The sequence below is a fragment of the Chrysemys picta genome, chromosome 1, assembly GCF_011386835.1.
Source record: "Chrysemys picta bellii isolate R12L10 chromosome 1, ASM1138683v2, whole genome shotgun sequence".
In the NCBI taxonomy this organism is placed as follows: domain Eukaryota; kingdom Metazoa; phylum Chordata; order Testudines; family Emydidae; genus Chrysemys; species Chrysemys picta.
The window spans coordinates 47,939,886-47,965,882 of NC_088791.1; the positions used below are offsets into that span (position 1 = coordinate 47,939,886).

Here is a 25,997-nt window from a genome sequence, read left to right on the forward strand (position 1 = left end):
ACCTACACCAAAAATGTGTTACTTCAACATATAATGAGATCTTGTAAAAAGATAACTTACAGACACTGTTAATGAATCTTGTATGTCTTTATGGCTCACTAGCTGAACATTACCATCTTCATAATAGTGAACCTATGCAGAAGTAAAACAATAAATGTTATCAGTATTACAGCTACTGAATCAGCATGGTGGTAAAATGCCAACATTAGTCAATATGTAAACACACTTTTCTGGGGGAAGAGAGGGATCTGTTGGTGGTGCATTTCCACTGAAATGCAGAGTTATACTTCAAGTGCTCAGCATGTATGTGCTCAGAGTAGCACTTTTCGTGTCCAGGAATTTCTTTGCAATTAACAGTTCATTTTATTCAAGCTACTTGCGATAGCAGAAAGGTGTTGTTCTTTAGGAGACTTATTGGAAGCTACACAAGTAAGAGGATTGACTTTGTTCAAGGAGAGTTTTGGCAAAACTTCAGGCTGCAGTGTGTTGCTGTCCTCCTTGCTCATCCAGACTGTTTGCTAGAGGCAGCGTGACATCTTGTATTAAGCAAACCCAGGTGATCTTTCTAAAAAGAATTCCCTTCGGCACAATAATGTTAGTAACCTAACTAGTAGACACAGCAGAATAAGTTTGGAAACTCTTGGTCTCTCCCCAAAAAGGTTTAATGTACTTCCCCCCCCCTCCCCCTCTGCCCTCAATTTAGTCCTACCAGTCTTAGTCTTAGATTCTTTAAAGGTATTAAAACTAATCTTGATAAAGTCAATGAGTTAAAAACTGGAGCAATTTGAAGATATTGAAAATGCAGGATTATAATGCTGATCCCTGGTTTCCGTGTGGGGGATTTAAACACCTATGGGAATTTAAAGAGGTACACCTTGAGCACTTAAATGTAAGTTTATTCACAACAAATGACGTGGTATTGAAGAGTAATGGATATCTTTACAATTTAAACTGGAATCTTTGGAAAATACAAAAGATAAGAGGATTTTGACCTTTACTGCCAGAATCAAAAGGAAATTATGATGTACATGCACTTGCAACTGAAACTGAGAGAAAGGTCTTGGAACTGAGCCTTCACACAGAAAATTAGGGTTTTTTATGTTTTTGTGGCCCTAGAGATCATTGATTAAAAAAGGGGCAACTGAACAGTAAATTGTGCCTAATAAGCTCTGGGATATGCCCATCCATGATTACCTTTTTAATGACTTTCACAGAGGTACATCAATGGCACTGTATAAATATAAATGCTATTTCCAAAATGAAACAGAAGAATTTTTTTTATGGGTAAGAGGACATATTTTTGCCACAACTAGTAAACAGAACTGACACCATTCATTCAGTTTAATTTACAGAGAAGTTACCCCTCGAAAGAGATGAAAAAGGTGCCATTCATTATCAGAAAATGAGAATTTGATACAGTTGAAGAAACATTTCTTGAAAAAGAGACAGACTCTGCCCATGATGCACAGCAAATCATAAAACACAGGCAACTATATTAGCGTCAAGTAGATTCCTCAAGTAGAGGCTCCAACAATCGCTCTTTTGGGAAAAGCTGACTTTCTGCGTTCCCATAGGGACTGGTGAGGAGGTACGTTAGTGATTTCTAATGTATATGTGTATTCATTAATTTGGCTGCTCTTGTAATGAGTCTGGTAGGATATTCAAGGAAACGTTTGACTTTTTTGACAATGTAAACACTGATTCTTAATCCTTTTTTAGAAAGTGTTCCCATTTGCATTGTAGAAGCAGCATACAACTCCTGGAACAAGGAGCATATTCCTCTCATCCTATGCCCTCAAGAGAAAATAGCCTAAAGCTGCATCCAGCCTTCTTTGACCAGACATCAATCCTTTTGATACAGGAGGCAAGAGAGGGGGGAAAAAAAGAAAGAAAGAAAGAAAACACCGAACACAAAAAAACAACCAACCCTGTGCTTGATAACACACTAAATAGGAAAGCCCTCCATTTTTACAATATAATATATGAATGCATGAATGAATATTTATAGACAGAATTAATGCCAGTTTATTTTAAAATACTGCAGAATGATTAATGAAATGTGTATCTGTTCCATTTTTTCTTGCACCACAATTATTATTGTTGCTATATCGCCATGAGATTCCCCTAGTTGAAAAAAAACTAGATACCTACTAAACACTGAAGTATACAATTTATGATAAGCCTACCTGAATTTTCAAGATGCCAGCCACCTGAGTGGTTGAAGGAGTGATTGCAAACTTCCATTCTGACCTCCAACGGCCATTCCTTAAAAATAAAAACAGCAGATATAAATAAGGCAGGGAAAATAATTTGAATAAAATGCTGAATTTCAAACACTTAGTTTTGCACTACTAGTGCCAAACTGGACTCTGTGGGAACACTTATTGCTGCTTTTGGATACGGAGCAAGATTATTTATTCATGCAGACATTCTAACAAACTTTTTCTTTGTCTCTAAAAATGTTCCTCATTATTAATTACTTGCCAATTGGGCATGTGTAGCTGAGTACTGTTTAGAGCAAGGGAAGACTCACTGGATGATTTCCAGCAACAGTCACTTTTTTGCAGCCCGCTAGCTTTAGAGTCTTTGCATTTTTATTTAAAAATACCAAAATACCCATGAATCATTACAATATTAACTGTAGCTAAGGCTTTGGACTGCTCTGACAGAAATATAAAGCTCCAGAACTGTGGGCATTCCTTCCATTAGAAAGGAATGTAATAGTTTCCCCAAACCACTCAAGGGGAGATTGTATCTTTCCAGATGTCTGAAATACAGGTAGGCAACATTTCAAACTTTGCCTCCCTGCAAGGCATACACTTCTGAAAAGGTTAGTGGATCATTCTGTCAGGAAAAAAAAAAAAAAAAAAAAAAGCGATATTAGGACAGCTTCTGGGCTGTCTCAATTTCTACTCCATGTATGTATTTAAGAAAGAAACAGTTTGGGTACAACATAAACTCATTTTCCACAAGAAGATTAGCTACAGATTTTATTCCCTTTCAGAAAGTAACAATACTGAGACAAAAAAGCAGTTTAAGATTACCAAATAATTAATACAGATTGATGTAGAAATGCTCCACTGAATATATTTCAGGTGACAAGTTAATGCCCAAATCCATAACACCTTAGGCTATAATTTCAGAACTCAAAGTCCAAGCAAGGTAGGGTTTGATAAGTACTTAGCTATCTTTGGGTGGGGTGGAGAGTGTAAGGTTCTGCAGAAGCTGTTGGTTCAGTGTTTTTTGAGTCACTAGTTTCCCAGCTAGACTGCTAGATGGCACTGTAATGCCATAACACTGAGGTCCTGACATCTTGCAGCTACAAGAAGTGCCAAAAAATCCTTTATAAACAGAGGTTAGCCACAGTACCCTAACTAAACTCTAACTTGTGTTACTACATTCTGCATACCTAAGATTCTTCTTGTTTCAGTGTGAAGAACGTATTCTTCACTTCCTGAACAGTTACAGGATGGTAACTAGTATTCTGCAGGTCATTAAATAATTGCAATGTTTCACATCAGCAGAGCCTACATTTTAGTGAAAAAATAAGTCATTTCAATGGTCTGTAAAGTTCTTATCATAATTTAAGTCATAACCATTAGTGTGTAATCATTGCTGAAGCAAGGATTTCCAGAAGCTTGTTGCACACATACCAAAAGGCTTTCAACTGCTTTTTAAAATGATTTTATTTTATGCAGTCTCTTTACTAATTTATCTATTTTATTTACTAGCTGTCAGCTGTTTTCCAACAGAACTTTCCGTTGGAAAATTTCCATTGATAAAAATCATAATGCATTTCACAAGAATATGTCAATTTCATCGGCTCTTCGACTAGGCAGGTCTGCCTGTTTTTCTGCCAGCTTGGCTGCTATCCGGCTGGGAGAGCCTGGTAACTCAGGCTCGGAGAACCTCTAGTTTCCCTCATCTACAGCAGGAAGCACAGCAGCCCTTGAAGCCCCAACGCAAACCATATAGCTATCAGGGCTTTCAGGCTCCCAGGGTCTCAGTAGCCTGAGTTCTGGGCAGCTTAGCGAGCCTTGTCAATTTTGTTTGTATTGTGTAACCATTTCTCCTTTTAAGAGAAAAACTCAGCCATTTGAAATCTAAAAGTTACTTGTATTTTTGAACTAAAATCAATAATATGTATCTAACCAAAGATACATTAATATTGAATTAATTCACATTTATAAGCTAATCAGCGTAAGTCAGAACATCGAAAGCATTGGCATTTTACATTTTATCAGCTCTGCTGGTTAAGTGAACAGACTGCAAGGCATTATATTGGATAACACCAAATCATCTCACTGGCTGATACAGATGCATAATGGAATAATTATGCATATCCAATGTTGGCTTCCTGAACTAATGATGTATGACCTCTCTTTGTAGATGGGAATGGAAAGATGTGCATGGATATTGTATTACCAAAGAGGGCATAGCACAAGAGATAGTGTTCTCTATTTCTGTAACAATTACATCCACTAACTATGGAGCACTCTCTTCCTTAACAATAATAGCAGACCACTGCATGCAACTCAGACCCTACTCCTTCTGAAGCTATCCAGAAGTTCACTTCCAATGTTGCAAAACAGTCTTCACACAATTGTGAGGGATATGATTTTAGTTATTAACCAGATAAACTTTCAGAACAAAAAGGAGAAGTAGTTAATCTATCCAACAGATTCCAACTTACACAAAAGTTTACTGTTTGCCAAAATCTGGTGGGTAAAGGCCTAGTGCATGTGACTATTCAGAGAAAATGAGTTAAAATGCTAGCATTTTCCATTCTTTGCCAGTCACATCCACAAATCCTCACTATGGGACTTCATCCCGAAGAGTAAACAAATTAACAGGAGGGAACACACACGTGGAGACAATATATTGTGTGTATTTTATATATAGAAAAGAACTATAAAGCCACATAAGGAAAAGTTACTCATTTTTAATTCTGCTTGTTGGAGGACATTATACAAGATTCCACCCTTGGGTCTCATCTTCATAGAATGACAGGTTGGAAATTCCCTGGCTCTCAGACTTTAGGCCCTCTACGGTTTAGTCACTGGGCTTGAGCACCTATATCTAAAGCAACAAGTGTGCTACTCTGATGGGAAAACTTCCAGGGAGTTGTACGTAAGAATTAAAAAGCCTCTGACACTGCTCAGAGTTTCTCTCAAATCTTTTCTACTGTGAAAATTAAATAATATTAACTGATGACATTTTGCATCATCTCAAGTGTTTTGCTTGAGTTTCTGAAACATTCTTCTCGCTCTCACTTGGTGTGCTCTTTTGGAGAAGTTAAAACTAATGGATTTTTCACTTTTTGTATAACTCCTTTATTGGGGGGGGGAGGGGAGAGGGTGTTGGGGCAGGAGCTGGATTTCCCTTTACCTGGAGTAACAAATTCCTGGAAAGTTTTAAGAGCTGGAGACTTTGAAAAGTTTCTGGTGGAGTTTCTTAGCCACCACAGCTTGTCCTTTTAACACATGTTGCTCTAGGATAGAGACCGATCTGGCCAAGAGGACTCATGAAGAAAAAGCCCTAACAAGGCATTTCTCCTTATTTCTAAAAAAAAAGCTGTGTTACTGCTAGCAAGAACTCTCTCAAGAAGCTTGGATACAGATTTCCAGAAGTCATGGCTTGTCTTGCTACCCTCCCCTCTCCTCCCAATTTCCCACTTTTTTTTAAACAAAACTGACTGGGGTGGTGGACAGAATTGTGTTTTGCCTGGTAGTATAAGGCTGGACTCTGGGAGGGTATTTTAATCACTGATCAGGTTCACTGATTATTCTTCCCTTTTCCTTGTGAGGAATTGGTGGTGAATGACTCATGACCAAACAGCTGTTGGATGAAGCAGAGGCTAAATATTACTACTGAAAGAATCCTGCTCATCTTCCTTCTGACAAAAGGAACCATTAGTACCTCTGGGGTAACTGAGGCCTTAGGTATTGATAGTTTAAAGGAAGAGTGCCAAATGGGTGGAAACTAATGAGTCCACATCCTACAGTAGGCTTCCAATCCCCACTGGTTACCTGAGTGAACCTAGAATACTCCTACATCTGTGAAAGGACTGCTTCTGGGACTGGCTAGGAGAAATAGAAAGTGAAACAGTCTCCTTTGACATTTCTTCCTCTGCCAGTGGAAAATAGCTGTACATTTCCTGGTCCTCAATTTGCTTTTCTTTGTTGACATCTTACAGCTAAGAGAAAAGGACAGTTTTAAAGCTAAAAATAACTGGCTGAAACAATTGTCAAGGAAGAAAAAATGCAAGTAAGAAAATCACTGGAAAGTCAAGGCAAAAGCGTGGGTGGGAATTTCCCAAATGCTCTGCAAAATAACAGATGGGTAGCCTGCCATTTTGCTTCTTTTAGAAGCAAAGCTTTTTGTAGAGCTCCTTATAGAAGCTTCAAAGTCACATACAACAGATATGGAACTTCTTCCCATCAAAAGGGGAGCACTATCCTATACTGAGGATGAGTGGATATGATTATGATAGATAGAGTTACTTAAATATAGTGAAATATAACAAATACAGGATCAGTTAAGAACTTACCAAAAATTTTTTGCTTGGAACTGATGGCTCTCTATGCATGCAATAATGGTTTGCTGTCCATCAATTGTTTTACCATACACCTTAATTGCAAATGAAAGAGTAAAGTCATGCCAAGTTTTGAATGAATTCCTTAACCAAATTATAAGTACCTTGTGCAAGACAGATTTTAAAAAAAGATTCTTAGCTCTTGTATTGTACTAGAATTCAGTGACATTACACTACAGAATTTTATTTTTATAACCACTTTTCATTATTTCTATGCATAAACAAAAGCAGCCAATAAATTAGCTTTAAACTATGCCTTGAGTACTTGTATGATTCACAAAGGAGGAAAATTTAAGGGCACAGTATTTGGAGTAACATTAGACCTGGTCAAACTAAAATTTAGATGTTGCAGTACATAAAACTTTCAGATTAGCAACAAACTAAATATGTCTCAGAAACTAGGGATTTTAACCATGTAACTATGAGTGGTCATATGAGAATCTTCAAGAACAGTTTCTATTCTTCGTCTAACTGGATATTTTTAACTTTTTTATTAGGTGAGAGGGAAACAGAGCAGTTAGACACCAAACGTAAAACAACAAGGCATATATTTGTTTCAGTATGTCTATGCTTCAGTATTTTGTCCTCTACAAATAATGGTACATCCCCCCCCCCCCCCAAAAAAAAAGATCTAAAAATCCAAGGAAATGGAATAGTAAAGCACCAAGCGTGACTGATATCAGAATCAAGTGCTAGTCTGATCCACAATGAAGAAAGGTTGTATTTTTATGAAGCCACCATTACCCACTTTTGCTTTTAAGTGCAGAGGACGGGACAAAGTGCTTTCTCTCCCTTTATCTTGCCATGCTATACCCAAGACTTTGTATTTTGTGTCTCCAAAGCATCCCAAAAAAAGGCTATGAGTATACTTCATGTATTCTTAAAGCAACACACCAAAGACAAGATTTGTTCACACCAGTCTACAAGAGGCATTAAATATTAAACATAAAACCTTATAATAAAATGAGTTATCGCCTCTTCATTTTTCTTACAGATAGATGACTGCAGTCTTAGTAACTTGGCCTACCCCCAGCAAGTTTGTAGCAACTGCACTTCCAAACTGAGCCTTTCCCTTATTGTTTGCAGCAGTGTTGTAGCCATGTTGGTCTCAGGATACGAGACAAAAGATGGGTGAGCTTGAAAGCTTGTCTCTCTCACCAACAGAAGTTGATCCAATAAAAGATATTACCTCATCCACCTTGTCTTTCTAAAATCTTCTATTGGACCAATTTCTGTTGGTGAGAGAGACAAGCTTTTGAGCTTACAAACCATGTCTCTTTCCCTTATCTCTAACTCCACTCAGAGTTCACTTAGTCACAGTGAAACTTCACCCCCATATTATCTGTGTTTTCTTACCAATAACACATTCTCTAGAGAAGATCTAGCAAATCAATGTTCGCTAAAATTTATGGTATTTCAGAGTCTAGTTCCTTCATGTTTGGAACCTTACAGATGTAGAATTGAAGAAGAGAAGGAACTGTTGCTGCAGAACTGCCTACATTTTATAAAGAGACTCACTAGTGCTGAAGAGTTCTCTCCCTGTTCCCCAACTCCTGCAAGACTGAAAATCCAAATTATACTTAGCTATGATTTCAAAGTGGCCTTTTCTTCCAGTTGAGATCAAGAGTTTAATTGCAGGTGTAAATAAGGGTAAAAATAAGTCACCATGCAAAATTCAGAGAACTAGATTTTAAATAGCTCCTCAAGGCAGACTTTGTCTTCATGAACAATGCTTAAAATGTTCTCAACAATTCAAGTAATAATGTTAATATGATTTAGAAAAAATATAATCAATCAATAACATTATCAAACATTAGCCAGTTAGGTATCTCTAATGTCACAAGCAGAACAGGATTTGGGACTACTCTACGTTCTCACATTTGACCTTGGAGCAATACAAGAGATACCACTGAGTCTCAAGAGGCTAGTGAGTAGCCGATGCTGCACAATGCTCCAGAAGCTTGTTGTTGGGGACAAAGAGAGAAAGAAAAGACATGATTGTAGGATGTGCAGAGTGGTGGGTAATGAGAACACTAAAACCGAAGACATTCCCACCTATGACTTTAAGGGAATGTCTATACTAGACTTTACTTCGTGTTTACATTATCTTCTATTTCAGGTACCGATATTCTCCAGCAGACAAAAATATAAGCAGAGAAGGGAGGCTTCAATCTCCCATCATTTCATAGCTGTCTAGTACTTACTGTGCAGACACCACTTGGGTAGTGTTCTTTCACATAGGCTCTCATTGCAGTCTCTACTGAATTTCTCCAGGACTCAATCGCATTTTCAGCTTCATGGGGCCTAGGATCAGTAGCCTCCTTTCTTAAGTGATCAAATTTAAAAGCTATCTTGTTTTTTGGATCCAAAAATTTTCCATTGCCCAAATCACCGTGTTCTGTTATCAATACCTGCATTACAAAGTTGTAGTTGTAACCTTTTATTTTATTTATTTTTTCACACACACACACACACACACACACACACACACTTTGGTCTTGACATTACATCATTCAGTACTGTGTAACCCCACCGAATAAAGGAAAAAGACTAAATTGTGCCAAAGTGAGATTCATCCAAATCTCATGCTTTAAAACTTAAGATGTGAACTAAGTTCATGCACAGCAGCAGCAAAGAGAGGGGGGATATAACAGATATTAAACAGCAGCAAACCTTGAGTTCTCATCTAGTTCACCCCTCATTAGGGTGATCAGACAGCAAATGCGAAAAATGGGGACGGGGTGGGAGGGTAATAGGAGCCTATATAAGAAAAAGGCCCAAAAATCAGGACTGTCCCTATAAAATCAGGATATCTGGTCACCCTACCCCTCATTGTAGAAAATGCAGAATTCATACATTAAATGGAGGTCTTCCAATGTCCATGGAATTAGTGCATAATAGTATTTCAAATCCTATATTAGATTAATCTGATTTTTAAAAGATAGGCAGGGTTTTTTTGTTCATGATATAACTATAGGGCAGAGTTAAGATTGTTTAGGTGCCTTTACTCTGCATTTTACAGGATTAGAGGCCATGTGTCCCCACACTGCTTATATTGTAGCTCTTTATGGTTTACATTATAAACAGGTTATTAACTTAGAATATTAGCCAAAGCATATTTTTGCAAGAAAATAAAGGCCAAAGTTCTAATATCATAGCATGCTCCTTAAACTTTAAGAAACCTGTTATGAGTTTAATATTTCATTGTATCCATACCTGTTCATCATAACCTTCAATTTTCACTGGAGTAAACTGATCCAGATTGTACTGTGCAAATGCACTAAAAGAAAAAAATGTGTATCAAGTTTATCAGACCACCTGTTTTGCAATACATTTCTATACCATAGCACAGTAAAGACATTTTACAGAATAGTTTATTAGTTTAGTACACTGAAGTGCCCAGGATATATACACTGATACAAAGTGCACACACACACACACACACACACACACACACACACACAAAGGTGTGTGCAGAATCCAAAAAGTCTATTTATTCCAAATGAGAATGAATTTGTCCTCTAAGGTGGAATCTATTTTTGAAGTAATTTTTAATGTATAGTGTTGCTACATATACAGAAAGCTTTTAGCATAGAGGGCATGAGTATTAACCATTCAAAAATCTTGACAGGGTTAACCAACACTTTAGACATATGGTGTTGCCTAACAAAAGGAGCAGCAAGACTCAGGAGACCTAGGTTCTATTCAACCACTGCCCTGCTAAGTGATCTTGGGCAAGTCACTTTGCCACTATGTGCTTCAGTATCCCCATCTGTAAAATAGGGATCACACTCATCTCCTTTCTAAAGAGCTTTGAGACCTATAGATGAAAAGTGCTAGAGAGAGCTAGGTACACCTCTACCCCGATATAACGCGATCCGATATAACGCGAATTCGGATATAACGTGGTAAAACAGTGCTCCGGAGAGGGGGGGCAGGGCTGTGCACTCCGGCGGATCAAAGCAAGTTCGATATAACGCGGTAAGATTTTTTGGCTCCCGAGGACAGAATTATATTGGGGTAGAGGTGTATTATCAGAGTGCAATAGCTGAAACCTTTTGAGTAAAAATTTCCAAATTTATGGAGATAAGTATAAGTTCACTAGATGTGGTCCACGGCACGGGAAAATAAAGTAAGTCTACTTATTCCACCCCTCCTCCCCTCCCCCCCCCCCCCCCCATCACCCATTCCACCATCTTTGGGAACTTACATTTACGCATAATCTTTCATCCAAGAGTCCCAAATAGGCTCAAACTTACCAAACAATTTACTTTGTAGTGATAACTTTGCCAACCATTGCAACACTATACAACTTTTTATGACAGAAAGTGAAGAATACCACTAACTGAAACTGGAAGGGGATTTGTAGATAGGCATGATGTAAGTTACCCAAATAAATATAGGCAGATTAACACCCCTGCAAAAAAGTGCTCTGAAATCTTTAGTGAACACAAGACACAGGACTACTTATGCTTTATCCAAAGAGACAGCACTTGCAGGAGCACTGCTCCCTTTAGAAAACTGCTCCAATATGGTTTCTATATTCAAAGGGCTGATTCAATATTGACAGAGTACTACACAGTCATCTACACTACTCCTGTAACTCCTCAGTTTTCCTTGGACATCTCCAATCCAATTATTGACTAACGTTAACTATTTCGTTTATTAGCTCTGATGAACACAGAGCCAGAGTTACAAGTGCAGAAATTAACAAATCAGATCACTGTGATCACTTGTTGTTAACAAAACTTTAATAGAATGTGAAAGACTGAAAGTGTTTAGGTTCTAAGTGTAGTATGTGGTACTTACTGGGCTGCTCCTTCCCTGAGAAGATTATCGTTATTAAGCAGCAACCGAACATCTGAAAGAAAATATTTACGTTTTAACACTATTTTCAAGATGTTAGAATACTTAATATTTTTATTAGCCCATAAAATAATAAATTTACATAGTATCAAATGTAACTTTTCCCCCAAGAAAATGGGGGGGGGGGAGGGAAGTAGGTCGCAAACCTGTTAAACAATACATACTTCACCATCATGACTGCACAGTAATTGGATGCAAGACAGATGACTAAAATGGATTGCCCCAGCAAGTAGGTAAGCAGATATAAGTAGGGCCCTACCAAATTTATGGTCACGAAAAACACGTCACAGACTATGAAATCTGGTCTCCCCCTGTGAAATCTGGTCTTTTGTGTACTTTTACCCTATACTATCCAGATTTCACAGGGGGAGACTAGCATTTCTCAAATTGGGGGTCCTGATGCAAAAGAGAGTTTCAGGAGGGTCACAAAGTTATTTTGGGGGGGAGGGATGTCACGGTATTGCCACGCTTACTTCTGCACTGCCTTTAGAGCCGAGTGGCCGGAGAGCGGCAGCTGTTGGCCGGGCGACCAGCTCTGCAGGCAGCAGCACAGAAGTAAGGTTGGCACTACCAAACCATGCCATCCTTACCTCTGCACTGCTGGCGGTGGCGGCTCTTCCTTCAGAGCTGGGCTCCCAGCCAGCAGCCACTGCTTTCCAGCTGCCCAGCTCTGAAGGCAGCGCCGCCACCAGTAGCAGCACAGAAGTAAGGGTAGCAGTACCGCAACCCCCCCTACAATAACCTTGAGACTCCTCCACAATCCTTTTTTGGGACAGGACCCCTACAATTACAACACAGTGAAATTTCAGATTTAAATAGCTGAAATTATGAAATTTATGATTTTTAAAATCCTATGACTGTGAAATTGACCAAAATAGACCGTGAATTTGGTAGGGCCCTAGATATAAGCCATACTATAGAAGAGGCATGATCAACAATCTAGGAAACTGTGCCAGATTAGCCACAAGAACTGTGTAATGGCTCCACTTGTCTACAGACAAGTGTTCAAAGATTACTAAAGGTCATCGTACGGCCGCCTAGCCATAGACTTTAAGTACAGTTTTTGACAGTGGTGATTAGTGTTGTATACATAGTTAATTTTCATCTATTGTATTTTCCCTGCCCCTGTTCCAATCTCCTAGAGGACTTTGCTAACCTGAACATATATTTCAATCTAGATTTCAAATCCGCAGGTGGATCAGAAATTGAATTGCAACTGACTTTTTACATTCTTAAAGCAATATTAAGAATTATTTTTAGACAAGGACAACCCACCCTTCTATGCCAGTAAAATCCTAACCTGCTAAATCACCACTTTGTAGATGGTTTCAGGTGAAATATCTATATGCAGAGTTAATCACAATACTGTTCAGTACAGAATACATATAAATGTAAAAGGCTGGCTATAGGGTTAAAATTGAAAATAAAACCTAATATATGCTCTCACCTGCAAATCTGAAATTCAGATTTTAATTTAAAAGAACAAGTAAAAATATTTCCTCATCTGAATGACTAATGTTACTATCATGCCACCTAACCCTTAATATTCTCTCCTCTCACCCAAATATTTATAAGAATATATACAAGGACCAAAATGATCAGATTATCAGAAACTGATACCTAGAATAGGAGATGGAATCTTTGTGTACTTAAAAAAATAAATTATTTCACAGATTTTGGAATTTGTTTAACCACTGTACATAAAAACTTTGGTTGGTGTATAGTGTCTGAAGGAGAGCCCTCTCAACCATGGCTCAAAGCAGGGTTTTTCAATAAACATTAGCAAATTCATGAGGCTTGTGGGAAGGAGAAGGTAAAATACGGGAGATTTATCCACATGGAAAACTCCAAGTTTTATACCTAAAAAATAAGTTTAACTTTTTAAATGACAATATGGGGCTGCTTGTTCCTGTCCCCTGGTCTTTTGCATTACTCTTCTATGTCTCCATCTTTACGTCCCATCTTGGTCACATCATGTATAACTGTCCCACCTATACCATCATGTATAACCGTCCTTTCAATACCTCCCTTCTATCCTCCTCTGTGCCCTACCCCCAGTATCATGATCTCCCAGCTCCTGCCCTCTTCCATGCCCCCTCCCCCACACCTCCCAATACATCCGCCTCCACACACTCCCTCTTAGGCTGTCCCCTTATGTACTCCCCTGCTGCCTTCCTCTATATCCCCAACATCTCCTGTACCCTATCACCATACCTTGGGCATGCATACCTCAGAGCCATCTCATTCCAAAATAGAGGAATACGGCTCAATATCACCACTCCTGCTCCCCACCCCCACTCATTTCACCTTTCTCCCAACCCTAAAACTCTTGATTCACTACATTTCCCTTTGATCTCACAGCCTCCCACTCCATGCCTTCCCCCCTGCAGTTTATCCCCACAACAGCAGTATCAATGAAGTTTAAAAAAATATCAGCACAAGGTCAGTTTACCATTTATTCATACACATTTGTACTTTAAACACTGCATTTTACACACTTAAAAAACCCAACAAGCTCTTAAACCCTCCCCCACCCGCCTCCAACTAACCACACCCAATATACTACTACAAGGCATTTTTCAGCAAGCTCAAAAAAAACCTATAGTGTCTAGCCTAGGTATGAGCAGCAAAGAGTCCTGTGGCACCTTATAGACTAACAGACGTATAGGAGCATGAGCTTTCGTGGGTGAATTCACCCACGAAAGTTCATGCTCCTATACGTCTGTTAGTCTATAAGGTGCCACAGGACTCTTTGCTGCTTTTATAGATCCAGACTACCACGGCTACCCCTTTGATACTAGCCTAGGTATATATCAAAGCATGAGCAGTTAACCAAAGTCTCCTCCTTTTCATCATATCAAACAGTATTAGCAGTGGTCAGTATTGCAGAATTGGCAATAGTGGCAAAACAAGGTCTCATCCTCACACTAAGACAAAAGTTTTTCCCTATGTGCGTTGCCTTCTGACTGCAGTCTGGGAATTTAAGATTAGTTTGAAACTCACCAAGCCAAGCTTTGAAAGTATTTCATAGTACTTCAGTAGCAAAGTAGTAACTGAAGATAAACAGCATGAAATGGCAGAGAAGGGTGAAAAAACAAAACAATGATCACCTAATCTCCGATAGCTTATTTAAAGTTATTAAATATATATATACACACACAAGATATCTGAAATGCATTAACAAGTTAGATCCAAAACAGGGAAGCACAAAGATACTCACCATTGAACACCTCATTAAATTCCCCAGGAGGAGCATGAATGATGAACTTCGCTGCTATGCGCACCTTAAATTAAAAAAAAGTATATTCTTGTGTAACTGTACATCAAAAGAAATAAAAATATGTAAATACCAAGTCTTCCAAAACTCAGTGTCCATCCATGCAAAAGAAATCAGTACTACTTTGTATGGTTTTAATGTCCACAATATAAAGTCCTCCAAATCCCACTATTCAATACAATCCACATTCCCAAAACTATTTTTATCTCTGTACATATCAGGAACAGGGACTAGGAGTTGTTTCTTAGCATAGAGCACAACATGGAGGGAGGCTACCATATGCAACACAGAGAAGCAGAGAAGGGATACAACAAGTAACAAGACTCAAGTTGTAGAGCTTGCAATTCATAACGTAATTTGCAATCACTATAAGGTCCCTTTGTAATGCCAAGGCAGGGGAAATAGCGCTCTCTCTCTCTCTCTCTCTCTAATAGAATCAGGCCTCTACACTGGAAGCTGTCTATGGAAAGGACTGTCTTATTTGTCTGTACAAAACCTAACAGAGAGGGGTATTTGTTCCATTTTATGGCATTAAACTGAAGTGGATGTTTTGTACTTGTTTCTTTAATTACCAGAAGTTCAGATATTTTTCTATGAAGAAGCTTCACACTTAAAGCTCGTCTATGCCAAAACAGACAAAACCAAGATCTCATTAACATAATTACTGTGAGACCACCACAAACTCAAACAGAAAATTGTGCCTGTGCTATGTGCACTATAGCACACCGCTTTCCAATATACTGAATTTTCACAAATCAAGAAAACTGAAATGCTTCAGACTATATTCCATCAGGGTTTGCAGTTTCAAATCAACAGGCCTGGTGCTTGCAGGTCACAAACGTTTTTTTGAAGATCCCACCTAAATACAAGCTTAGGAGCCTACAGCTGTGTCTGTCTACACTACAGACTTCTATCAGTTATTGACAGCTGTATGAAGAGGTATGATCTAGAAAAGCGGTGTTCAAACGGTGGGTCAGGACCCCTGTCATAACTATAAAGGGAAGGGTAACAGCCCTCCTGTGTACAATACTATAAAATCCCTCCTGGCCAGAGACTCCAAAATCCTTTTCCCTGTAAAGGGTTAAGAAGCTCAGGTAACCTGGCTGACACCTGACCCAAAGGACCAATAAGAGGACAAGATACTTTCAAATCTTGGTGTGAGGAAGGCTTTTGTTTGTGCTCTTTGTTTTGGGGGTTGTTCGCTCTTGGGACTGAGAGGGACCAGACATCAATCCAGGCTCTCCAAATCTTCACCATGTCAAGGCTGCTTCCCCACTCTGAACTTTAGGGTACAAATGTGGGGGCCTGCATGAAACTTCTAAGCTTAACTACCAGCTTAGATCTGGTCTGCTGCCACCACTCCCGATGCTAATTCCCTTCCCTGGGTAGCCTTGAGAGACTCTTCACCAATTTCCTGGTGAATACAGATCCAAACCCCTTGGATCTTAAAACAATGAAAAATCAATCAGGTTCTTAAAAAGAAGGCTTTTAGTTAAAGAAAAAGGTAAAAATCATCTCTGTAAAATCAGGATGGAAAATAACTTTACAGGGTAATCAAACTTAAAGAGCCCAGAGGAATCCCCTCTAGCCTTAGGTTCAAAGTTACAGCAAATAGAGATAAACACTCTAGCAAAAAGGTACATTTACAAGTTGAGAAAACAAAGATAAAAACTAACACGCCTTGCCTGGCTGTTTACTTACAAGTTTGAAATACAAGTTTGAGACTTGTTCAGAAAGATTTGGAGAGCCTGGATTGATGTCTGGTCCCTCTCAGTCCCAAGAGCGAACAACCCCCAAGACAAAGAGCACAAACAAAAGCCTTCTCCCCACCAAGATTTGAAAGTATCTTGTCCCCTTATTGGTCCTTTGGGTCAGGTGTCAGCCAGGTTACCTGAGCTTCTTACCCCTTTACAGGTAAAAGGATTTTGGAGTCTCTGGCCAGGAGGGATTTTATAGTACTGTACACAGGAGGGCTGTTACCCTTCCCTTTATAGTTATGACAACCCCAAAGTGCGTTGGAAGTTCGTTTTAATGGGGTCGCCAGGGCTGGCGTTAGACTCACTGGAGCCCAGGGCAGAAAGCCAAAGCCTAACTCTTGCCATGAGGGGCTGAAGCCAAAGCCCGAAACCTTTGTTCCCACAGGGCTTGGGCATTTTGCCCTGGGCCCCAGTGAGTCTAATGCCAGCCTTGCAAAGCCTGAGCCCTGCCACATGGAGCTGAACAGCTTAGCAGTTCTTGGGGCCTCCTGTGGCATGGGGTCATGTAGTAATTTTTGTTGTTAGTGGGGGGCGGGGTTACACCGGTTCTTAAACTTCATTGCACTGATTTACAGCCCTGCAGTGGGACTGTGATCCCTACCTGGGATTGGGTAGGCAAAAAACAGACTGCAGTAATTTGTGGGAAAACATTAAATCTCTCATCAATTTGTCAATAATAGAATTTCAGCAATGTAAATCAAGTTTTTTGTTTTTTAATAAAAGTTTTAATACTTAAATTGAAGCAAGAGTAGAAAGATTTGATGTCTATTATAACAGAAATTAAAGTAATTTTACATGATTTACGCAAGATTTGTTTTATTCTTTTAGTGGTAAAAATTGTGTCTGAATTCTGTTTATATATTTTATATATAAAAATATATATCAACTGACTGTTTGAGTTTTTAGTAGCATGGGGGAAATCTGTCTCTCTTGCGGGATCTAAGTTTTTTTGCAGGTGGGAGCAGGAGTGGGTATTGTGGGACAGAAGTGGGATTAAAAAAATAGTCCTGCACAAGGCTCTAGTGTGATCCCTGACTGACACAGCTGTGCCAGCAGAAGCCCCTAGTATGTGCAGTTATACTGACATATCTGCTATGTTTGTGTTGGTGGTTTTATTACACCGGTATAAAACACACTTTTGCCAGTATAGTATACCGGTATTCTTTCATCAGTAAAGCACTTCTAGTTTCAATATAGCCAAGGTCCTATTTTTGAAAAATTTGGATTGTATACATGTGAAAAAAAGAGTCAAAATAACTTAGTTCACTGAAAGTCTAAACTTGTTAACACTTAAGCAATTTTGTTTTGATATGACGAGTTGATTCTACTAAGAGCATTTATTTAAAATAAAAATAGTGTTGGCTCCTGATGCTGCAAAGCATATTAGTCTAATTTACATTAATGAAACTATTCATGTGAGTAAAATTACATACCTGCTTAAAGGGTCTGATCCTGCAAACACTTTTTCAATATTTTGATTTTTGCCTATAGCAGTTTTGTAGAAGTCAAATAAGATATCCTACCAGTAGTGGCATTTAAACAAAATTAAAATTTGATGTAGACTTGCATTATTAATTCAATCTAGAATCGTAAAAGCACAAGTTTTACAAAGCATCAACCTGATTTAAATCAGGTTAGGCCACTTCACCCCAATCTGTACTCATACTGCAATTTCCTAGTTTTTAAAAATATGACAGTCTTCACACAAAACAAAGCTGACACTGAGGGGCTCAACTAGTGACTTATGCTGTTTTAGCCATTTTATTAAAAGCAGCTGCACTAATTCAATCCCTGTCCCCAATCCATTAATCCAGCACAAGGCCAATTCTTCAAAGATCTGACATTCTCTCTCACTTATTAATCTCTCACAAACAATGGTATGAAATATAACATACAGAGTGCCAATCCTTGAAAAAGCTGAGTTGTTTCATAGCATTAACGAAAACATTCATAAACTCAAACTTTCACTAGGCTTTTGAATAAACATTTACCTGGAAGTGGCTTTTTAGAATAACTTAATGCTTTGGACTATTTTAAGCCTAAAGTTAGCTAGCAAGATGTATGCTATAACATGAATAGTACTTATTAGTTTCAATTTTTCCTTACCAGAATAATGGATTATATAGTTTGTCAGAGGTCAAAAAACAGGTACATTAGTCATTTTGTCACTGAAAAGAACTATTTTTATCATTACTAAAGAGGAATTTTCAGTACCAATTATACCTGCTTCCCAAAATTTAATGGTCCTTTTTATTCTTTCCAGGACAGATGATGCTCCCTTATTTGGCACAATAGTTTTACTAGAAAACTAGTCAGTATTCCTCAGTATCAAGTAAAGATTTTGTTTTGCTGAGTACAGAAAGTCTTAGAAAAAGTCTGAAAATAGGCTATCAAACCTTTCATAACAGCCATCCATTGAAGAACAGAATAATTTTATAAATAGGTATTTAAGAAAAATACTCCATTAACTTATTGTAATATTTTAGAAAACTAAGTATTTACTAATCATAAATACTTCCAACAGGTAGGGGTTGTTTTTTTTTGTTTGTTTAAAATAAATTCTTCTTTTGGTATCTTCAGTCCATGTTCACTGACTTAAGTCAACTGGGACTTTACATTGATTTTACATTGAAAACACTCCGATTAACAGGGTGATGGTAATGGTAGTGAAAAAAATTGATAGATATCAAGAAGGACCTGCCATTTTAATGATCTTCCTACCACAGATCCCACTGGAAGATGTAAATTAGAACAGGAAGAGAGTAAATATAGCCATTTAAACACATTTTTGAATGACTTTACCAAAAAAGTCTAAAGGAAAGGATACAAATACACTAAGAAGCACAACTAGTTATACTTTGCTTTATTCTTTTCTATTTGTACGATGCAAATCAGTATAAATTATAAACTCAAATGTTGACTTTTTACAACTTAGTTGGAGTTAAATATGGTTACACAGAATTATGTTTGATTATTCTAAACAATGTAAAATAAAGTTTAAAGACACCATTTAAAATTAGTTTCACATTTACAGTAGAAGTTCTATTGTTCAGAAGAGATTAGTTATTTAACAGTTTAACTAAGAGACTGGTTAAGAGTTGGCTTAGAATTTCTTAAATTGATTACAAATACTTTTAGAAGAGTGAAAGAAACTCAGAACAAATGCAAGTTTTTTAAAAAACTTGCAACTCAAACTCTGATTTAATTGTTTCAAAAGGAAAACAATCCTTTCAGTCCCACTTTGCATAAAATTGTCTAGATAGCAAATTCTTAATTTTTAGATTTTTAAAATTCTGTAATTAAAGTTAAGGAATTAAGATTATATTTGTCTTCATTTTTCAAAAACATCTCAGATTTAAAAACTCAGACTTTCTTGGCTTTTGAAATAATCATAGTTTGTATGTGAATTAATGTTATACAAAAATTAGGCAAAATTATGGTAGTAAGAGACAGCAATCATCGTATAAATTCACAGAAGAAAGTTGTTTATCAGAAACAGATCTTGCAGGTTTTACTATAAATGTATTTTCAACCACATACACTAATGCTTTTAAGTTAAGTCAAACAGGCTAACCTAAATGTTTCACAAAGTATATTACAACTCCCCCTCCATCCCATCGCTTGCTCCCCCATCCCCCGGGACTCACCTGCCACCTGTACAACCAGGCTGGGAGGAGCCGACATGGAGCCTGCCCAATCAGGGCACAGTGGGGCATGGCAGAGGTCAGTCCCCAGAGCGAGGTCCTGGGGTGGGAAAATTGGGGCACAGCAGGGTGTGTGTGGGGGTCCATTCCTGGAGCAAGGGGTCAGGGTGGGAAAATCGGGGCACAGTGTGTGTGGTCTATCCCTGGAGCAAGGGGCCAGGGAAATCAGGGCACAGCAGGACTGGGGAGGCGGAGGGAGGGAGAACAGAAATGTTACCCCCTTCCCCTCGGATGGCGCCGGTACCTATTTTGGAGCCCGGTCCAGTAGCCAATCAGTTCTCTCCAGCAGGCTTGGGAAGAGCGACAGCTGCTAAACAGAGCGGCTCCTCCAGGCTCCTGCTAGTGGCAGAGAATGGTTACTGCAAGTAACTGGACTTTACCTATGCTGACTGGATGCTGCCAGTTTCCCTTTTTGACTGGACATTCCAGTCCAAAACCGGACACCTGGCAACCCTATCCCTAACCCCCGATTACCCCCCCACCCCCGCCCAGAGACTAAGGTGACTATTTCCCTAAACTAAAAATGGGATGCACGGGGCTGGCACGATCCATCAGGCGTTGCTGCCCTCCGCCCCCACCCCAAAATTCCTCCATGCCTCCAACTGAGCCAAATAGAGCTGGGGCAGAGGGGGAGAAGAATGAATACAGGCTGGGATCTGGGCAGAAAAGCAGGGTGTGAATGTGAGTACTTTTGGGTTCAGAGCCAGGAGGTGAAGCTGTTGGACTACGATCCTGCTAGTGTTGCGACGCCCCTTTGGTGCCTGGGATAGCATAGGGTGGGGGTGGAGTTCCGGGGACCGCTCAGGGGCGGGAAGCTCCAGGGACTGCTTGGAGCACAAGCACAGCTTCACATGGCTCCAGCTCAGCAGCGACACGTAGCAGTGGCTAGTGGGGTGAGGGGCCACAAATGAAAGGTTCTTGGGGGGGGGGTCACATGCCCCCCTGATTTCTCAGGACTTCCAGAAGCAAGGAGGCATCACTCCCCCTGGCAGCAGCACTCTCCACATGTCCCTGTGGCATGGGGAGGGAGGAAGCAGCAGGGCAGCTGGCTGAGCTCCTCCAGCTCCACCCCTTGCCCCCCCCCCCCAGCTGCTTTGCCTTCCCTGCTGCTGTCTCATGCATTGTCTCTCACCTGTAGATGGTCTGCAAAGCAGGCAACAGTGCTGGGACTCCAGCAGAAGGGAAGGGAAGGCAAATCGGGGGGGGGGGGGGAGGGAGAAGAGGAGCTCAGCCAGCCGCCCTGCATCTTCCCTGCGCTGCACAGACACACTGAGAATGCTGCCTCATTGCTACTGGGCATACCCTCCAGAAGCGTTCGGAGCAATTGGGGCAGGGGTAAAGACATGTGACCCTGCATGCCCCGTCCATGCGTCACCTCTGCCCCCGTGTTTCACTAAAAAGCTTCTGGATTTGAACTGTGGTATGCCTATTGACTACTTGCATAGAATGGAACATATAGTGAGGAGATATATATACACATACAGAGAAACATGAAAAGGTGGGAGTTGCCTTACCAACTCTAAGAGGCTAATTAATTAAGATGAGCTATTGTCAGCAGGAGAAAAACAAACTTTTGTAGTGATAATCAAGATAGCCCATTTAAGACAGTTCTATGTTCCATTCTATGCATCCGATGAAGTGGGTTGTAGCCCACGAAAGCTTATCCTCAGATAAATTTTAGTCTCTAAGGTGCCACATGTACTCCTGTTCTTTTTGCGGATACAGACTAACACGGCTGCTACTCTGAAACCGGTCAATACCAACACATTTCCTAGAGATAACAGAAATACGCTGACCCATCCTAAAAATAAAGGTCAGAATGACAGTGTAATAAATAAAAATGTACAAGGTCATGTGTGGCAACTAGCTATGTCAGAGGGTGTCAACTAACTACATCAGAGGGACAGTAAGTAACTTGTTTGTATTAATGTATAAAAAGAAATCTCAAAGGGAGTGTCTTTGGCTGGCCTACGGGATAATGGAAAGTCCCGCCATTAACTGAGCTAGTCCATTGCAACGGGCATACGTGTGTTAGTGTACCTGTAATCATTGAGCCAGGACATTAGGGCTGTGCTTCGTTGACAATAAACCTGACCAAGTGCCTTCGCTATGAACCGAGTCTGTGGATTTATTGGACAGTTCAATCGGAGCCTGCTGTACAGGCTATCTGGCCAACATCAGTACAGCACGCCAAAAACCACGCTGCCAAACGCCTAACAACAGTTAGGCTGACAGTGTCAATGTAAACAAACTGTTGGTTATGTCGACTGTCACTGGCTTTCAAGAGCTATCCCCTTGCCCTACACTGACAGTACAATCAACACAAGTACTCCTGGTAAGGACGCGCTCCGCCAACACAAGGAGCGAAGTATAGACACACACAAGCAATGTAAGACCCAACTAAGTTAGGACAACTTAGTTTTGTAGTATAGACATGGCATTAGAAATACTGTTTTCAGACTTATGTCTGTGCTCCACCCATCAACTCTCCTCTCAAGGCATGCTATTAATCAACCAGAAATGCACTGGCTAAGCCCAATGCTCTATTTCCTCTTCAACTACTTATAAAAAAAAAATTCTGTATAAGATGAGATGCTCCAAACCACTACTCTTCCTGTTTCTGGCCACATTGGAAACTGACATTGGTTGAAAGGCCAGACAGTCTGCAATTTACATGCCCATATATGGTAGTGAGTATGTGCAAACAAAAATGCTATTACCAGCAGCTCTGAGAAAGTCAAACTACAGTACCAAATATAAAATACATTACTCCTGTTAATCAACTAACATTCAGCTACAAAAATAATAATAATAATAATAATAATAAAAAGGCCAGCAAAACTTAAAAACAACTAGTTTACAGAAAATGTAAAAGACTTCAGAAAAACAATTTGGCTTAAGTCTCTACATTATCTGGTATTCTAACAATGCCTTCCACAAGAGTTACAGATGAAAGAGACAATAGTACATAAGATGATACTCTGAAATTTAAGCAAATATGTTTTATATAGTCCCATATGCGGTTACCCTCCACATTTGTGCCTGGATTCCTTCCTTTGTCACTCACATATTTCCAGTTACATTGTGAGCTCTTCGGGGCAGGAAACCATTCCTTCCTCTACGTGCACAACATCCAGGACAGCAGAGCACCAATCCTGAGGCTTTGGGCACTACCATAATACAAATCAATAAGCTATACGTTATATATAAAATGTAGCTTACATATCAAGCAAACCTCATTTTCTTCTAAAATGAGAAATAGGTTTGAAGTAAAAGATTACTCTTTTGCTTCACAGAACTATGATGACAGAAAAAAACTTAACAGCAGTGTTTGTCACAAATGTAAAAATGTTTTGCTATGACTTTTCAGAACCTTGCCTTTAAATGAAATTTTCTTCTAAGGCTGTACTTACTTAAAAGCTGTAGCTTTTGGTTTCTAAACAAGACCAAACTTGGCCAAACATTGCCAGTGACATATCCTGAAAGGTCACACTGAATGTTACACAAAAAAAACAGTAGTTCAGATTTCCACTCTAGAAAGCCAGAGAAGAGATCATCAGTAATTGTTAGAAGAGCAATATTTTGTTTCCACTTTTACAACAACTTTCATTGAAAGATTTCAAATCATTTTACAAAGCTTTAACTTTCAACACCTCTGTGAAGGAGGCTCAATATCAGGGTCCTTCCTTCCATTTAGCTATATGGGAAGAGCAGAATGGGCATGATCCCCTGGTGGGAAGAGGGAGGGCAACACCTGGTTGAGAACACATAGGTTAAACAGAAGCAGATCATATTCAACAAGATAGTAATGGGATTTTATTTTCCAAAAAGAACTAGAGCAGAAGAGTTTGGTTCATAAAGATCATGTCTTTTGCTAAACTGTACTTGCTACTTGTTGGTAATCCTTCCTCACGCAACCAGAAATCAGAGATATTTGGTGGAGAACCATACCTTCAATGACCTGTCATTGAAGGCTTCATGTAGAGTTCATATTCAGCCACTGAAGAGAAGCATTCAGAACAAGCCAGCACTCAACGTATTTGGCAAGGACAGAAGCACATTCAGCAGTAACATTTTTCCCTCCTCTAAGCTTAAACAAGCTATTCAAAGACTCAGGTACAAGAGGACCAGCCACTGTCAAGTATCCATCCCTTCACATAAAATAGTGAAGAGGCATGCATTGGTAGGTTTACCTTTAATAAAGTTCACAACTGTTACAGCCTCATCAAGTCCCATTGGTATCCTCTTTGCCACCAACGCTTCCCAGTAAACTGAACAATGTGTCCAAATGGCTTGGCTGCAGACTAAGTTCTAGTCACAGGCTACAGCGTTTTCTTGTCATATCTTGCCATTCCTTAATGCAAATAATCAACACAGCTAAACCAATCCAACCCAAACATACCCCCTTGTAGCATGCCCCGTTAGTAGACTGAAAAAACAGGAAGTCATGCATGGATCCTGCCCACTCATGAGTAATGCTGCACAGAAGACATCTGTAGTTTCATCCAGTGTCTGAAGAAGAGCACTGGCTCACTTGAGCTCTTCTTGAAAGCTGTTCAGAATTAGCTGGCCAATTTTTGATGGAGAAGGGGATTGCTTTGACTTGACTGGCAGCGGCAGATCCCAATTTAACACTGACATTTGGGGAAAATGCTGATTGCGACCTATTAGGCTGACAGCTTTTGTTATTTGCAGTGATGCATGGAGAGCTTTTGTGTTTACACTATATACAAATAATAAAATAGTCTTGATTTTGTAAACTCATAAGCTTTTGCTTGAATAATTCAATGGGCTTTGTTTGTAAGACCATTGAATTATCATCATCGTCATCATCAGTAGCTCTGCTTCTCCATTTTAATAGCTATAGGCACATGCCAGAATCCTTCACCAACTGCTGCAACAAATCCTTTAAGAGACAGTAACTAAAAAACATATTGATGTATGTTTTGGGCCAAGCCCACAGGATAGGCTACAAGCAATGACTCTCCAAAAGGAAGAAAGGCTAAGCAACAGAGTGTCATGACTGCCATGCTGCCTGGCTCAATGAAACACAGGAGGAAGCATGTACTGTAATCCAATTAACTCCCCCTTCCGGGAAAACTGGAGAGGTCCTAACAGGGCAAAGAGACAAAACAGCAAAATGCAAATCCTCTGGCAAAAAAATTCACCTCCACACTGAATTCTGTAGCATACTGGAAAAACTGCCAGATTTTATGGCCACAGCATAACTGCTCACAAGGCCCCAACTGAGACGAATGGAGCAATTCACACTTACTCTTTTATGCTTTCTTCACATATAGGATATGTCTACACTGGCAAGTTACAGCGCCGCTCAGAGCGCGCTGAAAGGAAACCGCTGTTGTGTGTTCACACTGTCAGCTGCCTGCACAATAGCGTGTTCACACTTGCGGCACTTGCAGCAGTATTCAGAGAGGTTCACTCTTGGCGTCTATCCCACAGAGCATCTCTTCCTCTTGTGCCGTTAAGAGTTGTGGGAAGGCGGAGGAGGTTGCGGGGCATCCTGAGTCTTGTCCCAATGCCCCATGATGCATTGCTTCACAAACCAGCAATCCCTGTGTGTCCATCCGCATTTGGCACCATCTTTCAATGGTTTGTGTACTGTGCGATCTGCCTTCGGTCTGCAGGAATAGATCCTGCACTGTTGACCAATATGCTGCTTGCTCTCACTAACACATCATGAGTGGCAGTGGAGTAATTCCTTAAACTACAAAGGCAAGAGGAGTTTGACACTGATCTTGCCCTGCATAGTAGCTACGACACGAGATTGCTTGTGGCAT

At 39.7% G+C, this 25,997-nt stretch overlaps 1 protein-coding gene across 1 annotated transcript in view; it reads right to left on the bottom strand.

Annotated features, from left to right (window-relative positions):
* The window catches only part of CAPZA2 (capping actin protein of muscle Z-line subunit alpha 2), a 49,849-nt gene that overhangs the window by 12,116 nt on the left and 11,736 nt on the right, over positions 1–25,997 (bottom strand). Inside the window, exons 2-8 of the mRNA XM_005285754.4 lie at positions 14,682–14,745; positions 11,405–11,456; positions 9,812–9,875; positions 8,800–9,006; positions 6,551–6,630; positions 2,187–2,265; positions 61–132 (exon numbers count right to left, since the gene is read on the bottom strand). Coding sequence (XP_005285811.1) covers positions 61–132; positions 2,187–2,265; positions 6,551–6,630; positions 8,800–9,006; positions 9,812–9,875; positions 11,405–11,456; positions 14,682–14,745 — 618 coding nt within the window. The remainder of the gene's footprint in view (positions 1–60; positions 133–2,186; positions 2,266–6,550; positions 6,631–8,799; positions 9,007–9,811; positions 9,876–11,404; positions 11,457–14,681; positions 14,746–25,997) is intronic.